Source organism: Elephantulus edwardii, unplaced genomic scaffold, assembly GCF_000299155.1.
Source record: "Elephantulus edwardii isolate Elephantulus edwardi_28Jun2011 unplaced genomic scaffold, EleEdw1.0 scaffold00044, whole genome shotgun sequence".
NCBI classification, from domain to species: domain Eukaryota; kingdom Metazoa; phylum Chordata; class Mammalia; order Macroscelidea; family Macroscelididae; genus Elephantulus; species Elephantulus edwardii.
Window position 1 is genome coordinate 6,961,836 of NW_006399794.1, and position 12,460 is coordinate 6,974,295.

Sequence of the window (12,460 nt, forward strand, 5' to 3'; positions counted from 1 at the left end):
ACAAATGTATAATCCACTGTGCCATCAGTGATCTTCCTAAATTAAAATTGCCCGAGAACTTTCCAAGGCTTTAGAAAAAGCTTAAGGAGCCCTGCTGGCACAATGTGTAAGTGTTTGGCTGCTAACTGAAAGGTTAATGGTCTGAATCCACTAAACCCTCTGTGGAAGAAAAAGACCTACAATTTTGCGGCCGTGAAGATTTCAGGTAAGGCAACCTGTACAGAAGTTCTATTTTATCAAAGGGTCTCTATGAAATGGTATTGACTTGATGGCAATCTCTTTATATTTTACTCCTAGATCCTAATTCTTCTTCTCTAAACCACAGAACACACCTTACTAACCCAGCCTAAATAGCTCTATTCTACTACTCTAAGATATGCCCTTGGAAGGAAGAGTGGCATCCACTTCCATAACAGCTTGCCTCCGGAAACCCTATGAACCTGGAGAGAAGATGAAAGGCACCCAAGCGTTGAGGACTCTCCTTCATAGAGTCGCTACGAGTCTCCTGCTACTCGACGGCACTTAACAACAACAAGATATGCCCAGTGACCACAAGCTATTAGTTCAAATCAAGCATCCATTTCTCAGCTTTCTCTCCATGAATTTTCCTTTTTATTCCCTGTGGAAGGCACATGACCTAGCATTAAATGGTCAATAGTATTATTGTTAGCCAGGAAATTTTTTCAGATTGAAAACTAAATAAAAAAACTGGAAAAGCACAGTTAATGTTCTCCTGGAAAAGGCTGTCTTTTTTTAACCTCCCCCCCACCCCAGACCTCTAACATACCCCAGGACCTGTTGCTATACAACTTCTCTTTTTTCTCCCCCTCCCCTATTTACTAGCACACCTTTTAGGCACTTTGTAAGGCTACTCTTTGTACTGTGATCATTTAAGAAACTATGGGAAAATGACAAAAAGATCTTTTACAAAAGGCAAGGTATGTTTATTTAGATTAAGTCATCCAGTTGCCTGATTCAATGTGACTCAAGGCCTCAAAGAAACTATCTTTTCCTTTACTCTATCTCCCAAGGTTTGAGCCTAGAGTGGCAGGAATGCTTCTTAGGGCCTGTTCACAGGTTTACAAGTTTCTCATTGAGGGCAATCTGTGACTGTGTGAGATTAGCCAAGTAGGTCACCATCAGCAGGTCCTGGAAGAGAAAGAATCCACAAGTGAGAAAGCCTGGTTCTGACCAGATACATGGGGAACTTGGAGGGTGAGAACTGTCCTGTATAAATGATTGGACCAGACGGAGCAAAAATCAAAGATGAAGAAGGATGGAAGGACATGCTTGAGAACACTTTTTCATCATACTCTTACTCCCATAGACCAGGGGTTCTTAATCTGAGATCCAAAGACAGAATATTGGGAGGGGAGATGTGTCTATGAATTAAAATAGGAAATCTTATTTTTATTCGCTTCTGAATTTTTTACTTTCTTTCAGTCACAGACCTAGGAAACAAGGTCGTATCAACAGTGTTGAAAATATGGAATTAAATATGGATAGGAATATTCAAACATGTGCCCTGTCCTGGTCTTCCTCTTAACCTGGACTGTAAGAACGCTCAAAGTGAAGTTGCTTCCTCTACTTTAATCTCTAAGCCATGTCATCTAATTCCCGATCATCTCTGAGACAGGGGTAGAGACTGAGGGGAAGAACCCAAGCCCTCACAGGCCAGGAGTAGCACTTACGTTGATATTGCTGTTAAGCATGGTCTCAAAGTCATCAGGAACAATTTTAGGTACTTGGTTGACCAGACTCATCAAGAAGCGGCCCACAGTATTGTCAGCTGACACTTTTCCAGACTGAACAAAGGTTCAATGAGGCACTGTTAATTCTTGTCATTGAGAAGACTGTCATTTCACCAGTACACCCTTCACAGACCACAGAGCAAAGATCTTCACCCTCCCCTGTGCCCTCCTTACTAGCACATCTTCTGCATACTGCAATACTGTGCTCAGGGCATCCTGGATGCGGGCTGATGCTCCTCCAACCTGCTGCAAGTCACTTGAGAGTCCAATCACCCGGTTGGGACTAAAACAGGTCTTCATAATGAGGTCAACTGCAGAGGCAGTATAATCAGAGATTAGTGCTTCAACAACAATAAAGTTAAAAGGGAGGTTAGCCTACAACCAGAGAAGAATAAAATAGATGAATGGAACCTTCTAAAAATCAAATCCCTATGCGCATCGAAAAACTTCTCCAATAGGGTAAAAAGGAAACCTATAGTCTGGGAAATAATATTTGGCAATGACATGTCTGATAAGGGACTCCTATCTAAAATTTATAGAATACCCAGAATCTCTACAAGAAAGGTAAGTAACTCAATCACAAAAGAACACAGGATATGAAAAAACATTTCATAAAGGAAGACATTCAGTTGGCAAACACACACATGAAGAAATACTCAAAATCCCTACATATTAGAGACATGCAAATAAAAACAACTATGAGGTATCATCTCACCCCAGGAACAATAGCAAAGTTCAAATGGGCAGCAAACAACAAATGCTGGTGAGGTTGTGGAGAGATCGGAGCCCTTATTCACTGCTGGTGGGAGTGTAAAATGGTGCAATAACTATGGAAGGTGGTATGGTACTTTCTAAAAAAGTTGGAAATAGAAATATTATTTGAACCAGCAATTGGACTACCAGAATATACCCTAAAGAAATCAGAGCCACCACCCAGATGAATGCACACCCATGTTTACGACTGTATTATTCATAATAGCAAAGAGATGGAAGCAACCCAAGTGCCCATCAACAAACAAATGGACAGAAAAACTATGGAATATTCACACAATGGAATACTACATAATACTGAAAATAATAAACTCGTAAAACATTACACAACATGGGTGACCATGGAGGATACTATGCCGAATGCAGTATCTCAGTCATAAAAGGACAAATACTGCATAACACCACTGTTATAAAACAGGACTGCCATGGAGAGACACTAGGGGTTAGATAATGAACAATGCATTGGAACAAATTAAAGAACTGTTTCAAAGGAATATATGATTAGGCATTCTATGTATGACAATAGTCCAGAATAAAGAGGTATACTGCAAAGTGGATGGGGGGAGGAGTGAAATAATTGTGTAACAATGATTGAATGAAAATCCAATTTTCTGTAAACTTGTTAAAACCACAATAAAAATAAAAAAAGGGAAGTGATTCTGTTCTAGATCTCGACTAACACAGATGGTTAATATTCTATGCCGCTGAATTGGAACGATCTCAGAACTGAGCTTCCCACCCCCATACAGTGGTTTTTCAGAGGCTGTGGACTGTGCAGGAGACAGCCCATCTTTCTCCCTTACAGGAGCTGGTGGATTCCAACTGTCTGCCTTCAGATTGGCAGCGCAACTCCCTACAGACTCGGAGCCAAAGCTCCAAATGGGATTCTCCCATCTATTTATCGTAAGCAAAGGTTCCACAGGTGCTTCTGCTACATATCTATGGTTGAACATATACACTGAAACAGAGGAAGTGTGCTCTCAAACGAGGGAGACAGTCACTGGGAATCTAGTTTGTCTCTGGTGTGAGGGCCCCATGTGAGTAATTTTCTTGTAAGCCCTGATCATACTTGGTACAGTATCTTGAAGGTCTCACAAAGATGGGGAATAATATACTTACTAGGAGTTAAGCTGATGTGAATAAAAGAGACTTAAACTGACCTCTGAAAGAGGAAGACAAAAACGTCCTCTCATTTCTACGTAAGAAGTAAACCTGAGTGTAACTGTGACATGTGATTTTTAAAAATGGGTAAATTATAACCCACCAATTTAATAACAAACCTTTTGATAAATCTTGCACAACATGACAGACTTGTGGGTCAGGAGACCGTGAAGGTCTGGACTGTGAATGTTGCGCTAGCAGTGTGTGGGAAATAGGCCTGAAGTTGACACTGGTGATCATGTTATCAAACACACCAAGTGCTGTGCCCTTCAGAAAAGCATCTTAGCATAATCTTCACAGTAAAGAGCCCGGCATAATACAGGATGAAAGAAATCCTTTCCTAGTATAGGCTGCATAACTGAAATACAAGGTAGTGAGGTGGGAACATTAGTTTTTATGTACCAAATCAAAAATCTCAATCTGCTAAAAATAGTAATTGAGAAACTAACTTGTTTTCATGACAATGCAATCCCTGAGAGAGGGAAATAATGACTCTCTATTCTAACACCTTTCTAAGAAGGAATAAATGAAAACTCTTAGGAAAATGATGAGTTATGTGAGTGTAAATTATGCTAATTAAGTGACATAACCAATATGGCTGATTAGTTTGTGGGAAGATAAAATTTCTCACCAGTGAGGCAAAGTGGGAAAGGACCTCAAGTAGATGTTAAGGCAGGAAGGACAAGACGAGGGGCTGGCTGAGGTAAGCATTAAAGGTCTAGGCGTAAGAGCAGAGTTTAGAGAGAAGGATGAGACAGCAGAGAAAGAACAGCACCTATCCGTGAGTACTGCCCTTGATCCCATAGTGACAGGGAAATAGAAAATGGTCAGAAAAAATTTCATTTAGAAATAACCGAGATGATAAGGACAGAGTTTCTACCTTCATGATCTCATGGCATTCGTTGTCATCTGTCTCTAAGCTCCCCAAGGCTCTCTAACCTTTCATGGAGCAGTTATGCTCTCCTCACAAAATGCTGAAGACCTCTGGGAAGGCTACTCACCTCCAATGCGTTCGGTGTCATAATATGCGTATCTCACTGTCAAAGGTGTGAACATCACTCCCATGGTCCTTCCAGGGACACCCATTAAAGTGCTGGGGAGAGAGAAGAACAAGATCAATAGACAGTCTCAGAAGAGGAGTTCCAAACCTAATCTAGGCTAGAAAAGAAGCCTATGAAAAGAAGATACGGGGACAAGAGTATGGCTTCCAAGGTTCCAAGCCAAGAAGGCTAAATCTCCTAAATCCTGGAAGTCTCAGGAGTTAAGTTTCCCTTCACCTCATTTCACACACCAAACCTCTGATCTGAGAGGGAGATTCAGTGTGGTACTTTTTAGAGGATTATCTCACACTGCACAATCAAAAGACTGATTTCCGTATGATGCTGGGTGCCTACTTATTATCCCATGAAAAGAATGGATAGAGACTGAGGCCTTCACTAACACCTTGGTTCATACAATGATAAACACGACTCCTACCCAAGAACACTACTGGGTTAAGGGCAAATAATTATTTCATTAGCTGTAACTGTCTTTAAGTCAGGTATATAGTTGAAATTTCAGAATTACAGAGAATTCTGAAATATCTGAACAGACTAAGAAATCAGGGAATAGGCAAGGCTTGGTGCTATAGTGCACAAGGACTTGGTAACTACCTTCTAAGAAATGGAAACAGTACAAAATTACACAAGAGATTCACTAACAAACGCCTTCATTCTCACAGGAAGATAGAATTCTTTCAACCCCTATAGCAGCACCTTTTCAGCAGGCCATTAGGGACCTCCTCAACTCTTTCAACCAGAGTTTTAATTACAATAAGCTCAAGATGTCAAATGTTACTGTCATTCAACCCAGGGGTTAATAGATGCCCTTAAAATAATGATCTTCTTTTCATCTGTACAACTCTGAGGACTATGCTTTTTTCAAGGCACAATGACAAACTAAGCGAAAACTCAGGAAACAATGAATATGAGAGAATTGTGAAGAGGTACTATGTAAGGATTGACTCTAAGTATCTACCTTCTAGGAAAAAAGAGAACATTCATGAAACATGATCCACTATCCCACTGCCATCAAGCGGTCTGACTCCTAGCAATCCTCAGCTAGGTTTCCGAGGCTGTAAATCAATGTGGAAGGAAAATACCCATCATCTTCTCTGGGAGCGCCAGGTGGCTCCTGTGGTTAGCTGTTTGACAGGTTACACAACACCAGGCCACCACGGCTTCTCATGAAACATGACTGCTGCCTCAAAGTTACACACTAAGCAGCTGTGGAAATTCTAAATGAACTGGTTAAAACTGACAAGTAGAAACCAGAGAACGATTTGAGTGGCAACTGCAGGGACAGATTTTGTTTCAGAGTGAAACCTTCCTAATGCTAACTTCTGAGAGAGAAGGAAAGGGCTCTTAGGAGGCACTGAGTTATACACTAAAGAAATTTAACTTGCTTGGGGATGGAGGAGTGGAAAGGACAGTGGCAGGGGGAGTTGTCCCAAGTCACCTGACATAGGCCTTGATGCTCATGCGGCCATTCTGGAGGCTGGTGTCCACAGTGAGGTGAATGGGGTTGGGGGCCTCTCGGCTATAGTACTCATGAATCAGTACAGAATGTTCTGTGATGTCGTGGCCTGTAGCGTACCTGGAAAATAGAACACAGTTGTGGAGGTCAACAAATGGACTAGGCTTGTACTTGCTCTGCTGTTATTAGAAAGGTTGGAGGTGAAAGCCCATCTAGAGGTATCTCTAAAGAAAGCCTAGTGACCTATTTCTGGAGGATCACAGTCATTTTATGACCCTCAGGCCTACCTGGTTCTACTCTGAGAAACATGGTGCTACCATGAGCCAGAACGAAGTTGATGCCAACTGGCTGGTACTGGGGTGAGGCAATATCCTTCCAATACCATCTCCAAAAGAGGGAGTATATTACCATTTCCCCCAATGACTTACCAGCCTAGGATGAGTTCATTTGGAGAGACTTTCTTGTGTAACTCATACATGTTCTTAGCAAATTCCATGTCAACAGCCACCTAAGGAGGAAGGTAGGCGAGAAAGCAAAGACGTCAGAAACCTAGAGAGAAAACAGAGAGCTTACTCCCAACAGATAGACCAGGCCCACGAGAAGTGTGCAAACTACAGCCCTGAGTTTTATGAGTCTAGTTATGGACACAACACATTCATTGTATAAGAGGAGCCCAGACAATGAAGAGCTAAAGTCTACATAGGGATGCCTCAGATTCCCACTCACCTCATCCTCAGACTCATTGTGGGGCACTGAAAAGCAATTTGTAACTTCCACTGAGTGCTTGTCGACAGTTCCTGTGAAAGAAAAGAGTTGTTCATATATATTCCCAGAGCTTGAAACAGCCTCTAACCACTTTCAAAATACTTTAGGTGGCCACTTCAAAGTCAATGAACACCTCAACGACTTCACTACTTCCAAGTTCAGCACTTAGAATGGGATGAGGATTTTCCAGAGAACTGACACCCTGGAAGTAGAGCCAGCTCTTTTCTCTGAAGACCAAATCTATGTCTTTGAATTGTGTTGTTGGCAAAAAGCACTGAATATCCCAAGGGCTGCCAAAAGAACAGATTGGTCTCGGACAGAGTGCTCCTTAGAGATATGGCTGGTGAAACTTTGTCTCACACACTTTGTGGGCATGTCGTCAGGAGGGTCAACCCACTGAAAAAGACATCATGCTGGAAAGGCAGAAGGCCAGAGAGAGGAAGATCCTCAATGAGAAGGACTGACACAGTAACTGCAACAATGGGCTGCAGCTTGGTGGAGATGATGATGGTGGTGCAGACTGAGTAGGGCAAAGTCTGACTGACTGTTCATAGGGCTGCTATGAATTGTAGCTGACTTGACAGCACCTAACCCCAACCTCTCTTCATCACTGCTAAACAGCGCCTGTTCTTCCTCCACAGATGATCTTTTATGTTAAGACCTTGATATAGCTATTTTCCCTAACATTTGTTCCTTTTGTTGTTAAGAATAAACACAATAAGACATACAGCAATCCAACAGTTTATACAGATACAATTTAGTGACTTTGATTACATCCTTCACATTGTTCAACCGTCCACAATCTCATTTTCCACCTTGTTCATCTCTCATTAACATAAAGTCAATGCTCTCTAGTTTCTGAGTTGTTATTGTCAATGTGATTTCACATAGACAGCAATTACCTAGTCAATAAAAAAAGAATAGCTACCAGATGGCTTTATGAGAGGAGATATTTTTGGTTTATCTCAACAAGGTACCAGTTTTAGGGATTCATCCACCATCCAGAGTGCAGAGTCTGAGATTTTGAAATATTTTTCTGCATCTTGGCAGTAATGGAGCTGGGCACCATGGAGTTCTCACGGCAAAGAAGGCTGCTGTATGTGCGGGCAGTTAGTCAGACATTTCATATACCTTCCTTATTTCCTACTCTCCTTTGTTGGCCCAAGTAAGTAGAGAACAAATTACTGTGCACTGGTTGGCTGCTTGCAAACTTGTAAGACCCAAGGCACTGTAAAATGAACTTGGAGATGGAATGGAAACACTAAACCTATTCTTAGGCCAATTGACTGGATTGTCTCATGAAATTATGACCCTTTATGAGAGCACTGATGACATTATATTCTAATGGTTTATACATAAGATTATTTTACCATCTCAAAGTTAAAGTTAGAACATGTTTTTGCAAACTTTAAGTACCTAATAGTTTCTGGTACATAAAGACGTTAGTGAAGAAAGTAAAATACGAGTTTGACCTAATGGGTATCTGAGAAAATAGTGGGTTCCTAGTAGGTGGAGTTAATGCTCCATTCTTGTATTAGCACTGCCCTTACAATCTCCATCTGGAAGATGACCTTCCAAAGGATCACCATAATATTTCTGGCACCAAGCATCAAGTATTGGGTGGACTGTTCCTTTAAAAATTTCCACTTAGCTCAGAAACCTTGACAGTGCAGCTGAAAGAGTAAGTCAGTATTTGTCAAGTGCCAAATAGGAGACATAAAAATAATTTTTTGCTCAATGCAGGACAGTTAGAGGAAGTTCTCATTAAAAATTAGATGAGGTAAGGATGGAAGACTGGTACTGGACATTTGTCCTGGGAATCTGGCATATGAGGACTTTCCAAAACAAAGAGGCAAAGCAGATACTGGCTTTTGTGGCAAGGAGGCTATAAAGACTTTAAGAAAAACCATGGTTATATTTGGAAGACAAGATATCAATTTAATTCTTGCTGATCTAGTCCTAAGAAGCTGCGCTACAATCCCAAAGGCATATGGTTCAACTCCACCAGCTGCTCTGGGAGAAGGATGGGCAATCCCCTCCTCTGAAGACCCACTGGAGGATCAGTTATGAGTCAATTCAGACTCAACAACACACAATAACAAACTCACAGGATAACGTAGAGAACGTGCATTTGAAAGGGTGTAATGGAAGGTGTGAACTCACAAGCTGCTCTATGAAGAAAGATGTGGCAGTCTATTTCAGTCTTCAAAAAACTATAAGGAGGTTCTACTCTGTCTATAGGGTTGTTTATGGGGTAGAATGGATTTGTCAGACATGGGTTTAAGCTTGACTTGGTAAAATGATTTTGTACTTAATGTGTATTTGAAGATAGTTTAGAGGTTTTCTGAAATAATTCAGTTCTAAAGCTAGAGTAGCCTTCAAACACATTAACTTGAAGGAATGTGCTTCACAGTACATGGCTAATGTATGATGGAGTCTGTCTGCCTATCAATCTTTTTGTCTTTGAAATACACTAATTGTCTTCGAAGGTGTAAACAAAAACCAAACCCACTGCCATATGGTCAATTCTGTCTCATGTAGAATATTCACTGACTTCTGAGGCTATAACACCTTACGGGAGATTGTTCCTCTTTATCCAGAAGAATGTCTCGCAGATTTGCACCTCTGACTTTTTTGCTTAGCAACATAACATGTAATGCACAGCACCAGCACTGCCTTCCAAGACATAAAGAGTGTTAAATGTCCAAGAGTTAAGAAAAACAAATGACGCATGCAACCAGAGTTAGTCCTCAAAGATGTAAAAAACCCGTGAGTAATTGGAGTGGAAATGAATCTGGTGGTACCAGCAGTCCTCAGAGAAGGGGAACTGTTATAAATGACACATTTTTAGCACTTTAAAGTGTGGAAAACATCTTTACCCTTAGCTATTCTCCAAACTTGGAATATAAGTAAAGAAAAGATTATTCTTTAATTTGAAGATCAAGCAGCACCATAAATACATCCAACTATGGTTGTATGGTTGGTCCAAATGTAGAATTACAGACAGCACTGGGAAAACAGGATCTATCACATCAGGAATAAAGGATCGGCCACCTCGGAGGTTTAGGGACGCAGAGAATCATAAAACCTTAAATGGGGTGCAGTCAAACTGGTTTACTTCTTGGGGGAGTGATCTTTTTACAGATGCCCCCACTCCCTTGCCAGCTACTTATAAAGATCCTTGTAAACATCTAAACAGTAGACATAGTCAGTGGACGAGTGAGAAAACGTGGTTACTGGGTTTAGCGAGTGAAGAGCTCCCACTTAAACACTTGCTTATATTTGGTAGGAATTAGTTACATTAAACGTAAAATGCTACTAGGAATACAATGTAAATCAATGGACACGGTACTTATACGGTAACTACTAATCATGTTTTACACTGCCCAAAGTGACAACAAATTTGCACAGGAGAGAGAGAGGAGATTTAAGTTCCTTTAAAAGAAAAATTACAGCAAGAAAAAAAGGATGAAGAGACTTGCAGGAAGTCAATGAGGGACGGATGAGAGGGAGGCAATACGGCAGAGCTGGAAGACTGAATGACAAGTGATATAGTCAAGAGAGAGGTAGGAGACAGAAGACATCAGGTTTTTTCTCACCCAGCAAAGTCCCGATAACTCGGGCAGCGCCCTCATTGCGTCGCTCATAGCTGTCCACGATGGAGGCTAAAATGACTGGGTGCAGACGGACCACGCGGCCGCCAGGGAAGGGCCCAGGGAGAGCCGGGCCGGGCGGCGGCGGCGCAGGGGTCTGCGCCGGGGCTTGCGCTGCGGCCGAGGTCTGGCCCGAGCCGGCGGGCGTAGTCGCTGGGGCGTTGGGGTCCGAGGGCGAGACAGGAGCCGGAGCCGGGGCCGAGGAGGGGGCAGGAGTCTGAGCCGGAGTCGGAGCTGGGGCTGAGGTTGGAACAGGAGCCGCAGCCGGTGCTGGGGCTGGGGTGGCAGCAGGAGTACTCGTGGGTGGACTCGGCGTGGCCATCTTGTCTAAAGAGGAGGCTAAAGAGGAAGAGAGGGTGTATGTGAATGTTACGACTTCGAGGATGTGCCATAGGCTGAACATGTGCCACGTGAACGAGATCTTGACACCTATTGGTTACTGATGGTACACTCAGGGCACCAATATTTCCTGCTCTGCTGTAAATTCTTCCTGAGTTTGTATCATTGCATTCGGTCCGATGTGCACACCGTTAGAACTAAAGCTAATGGTTCCTAGAAAACGTCGACCCACACTACAAGAGAAACAAGTCTACGCAGTTTGCTCACTTGCCACCAGATGGAGGCAGAGAGCCCGTGCATTAAACTCGAACATAAATTCCTTGCCTTGAAGTTGGAATACTCATTTACAGCTGACCCTGCAGGGAGTTTTCAGAGACCAATATTCAACTCGACGGCACCCAACAACAACAAATCACAGAGCAGAAGATTATCCATTTACAATGCTCTTATTAGGTGCCATGTAGTCAAGTACGGCCATGGTTGTGGAATGTAGTAGTTGCTTTTTAATTTTTTTATTAATTTTAATGAAAGTTGACAGAAACTTTGCATTTCCATTCACTCATTGTTTCACTTTTCTCCCTGCCCAATCTCTCCCCCCCCCACCCCGGCCACACCCTCGCTTTCCTCTTCGGAAAGTAAGAGAAAAATTCTTTTATTGTTTTACAATCCCTTCCCCCAAGTCCACTCCACTATGCAGCCTTTGTTCTGGACTCCTATCATGACAATAATACCTAATCACATATGCCTTTTAAACAGTACTCTCCCTCATCTGTTTCAATGCAGTATACATCATTTATCCCATCTTTCTTAGTCTCCCCAACCCCTTTGTCAGTCCCATTTTACAACGGTGGCACTATACAGTATTTGCTTTTGTGACTGAGATATTTCACTCAGCATAATGTCCTTCAGAATCACCCAGTTTGTATAATATTTCATGAGTTCCTTATTTTTCAATGCAGCATAAGTATTCCATTGTGTGAATATACCACAGCTTCTATATCTATTCTTTGGTTGATGGGCACTTAGATTGTTTCCAACTCTTTGCTATTGTAAACAAAGTCGCAAAAAACATGAGTGTGTATTTATATGCTTGGGTGGTGGTTATGGTCTCTTTGGGGTATATTCCCAATAGTGAGTGGAATTGCTGGGTCAAATGGTAGTTGCTTTTTTTAACCACCAATGAACAAAGACAAAGATAACCAAAGTTCTAGTGAGAAATAGACAATAACTATCACATAGTTGTTTAAGTGCCATTACTCCACAGGAGAAAAGACTTGACATCCATTCTTGTAACAACTACCCACTGCTGTTGAGTATATTTTGACTCACAGTGACCCTCCTTAAGTTTTTTAAGTATGCAAATTTTCATAAGAGGAGGCTTCCCATAATTCTTCTGGGAACTTACTGGTGGATTTGAACCACAGATCTTTGAGTTAGCAGCCATATGAATTCGATAGTATGCAACTGAGGCTCCTTTATGTAAAGATTACAGCCTCAGAAACACTA

At 41.9% G+C, this 12,460-nt stretch overlaps 1 protein-coding gene across 1 annotated transcript; it reads right to left on the reverse strand.

Moving 5' to 3' along the window:
- Positions 1–1,056: 1,056 nt before the first annotated feature.
- On the reverse strand, positions 1,057–10,964 carry EIF3F (eukaryotic translation initiation factor 3, subunit F). The gene is made up of 8 exons (XM_006885443.1): positions 10,562–10,964; positions 6,924–6,994; positions 6,626–6,705; positions 6,180–6,317; positions 4,685–4,776; positions 1,926–2,062; positions 1,692–1,805; positions 1,057–1,149 (listed from the first exon to the last, which is right to left on the reverse strand). The coding sequence occupies exons 1-8, from the start codon at positions 10,935–10,937 to the stop codon at positions 1,072–1,074; spliced, it is 1,086 nt and encodes a 361-aa protein (XP_006885505.1). The 5' UTR covers positions 10,938–10,964; the 3' UTR covers positions 1,057–1,071.
- Positions 10,965–12,460: the final 1,496 nt, after the last annotated feature.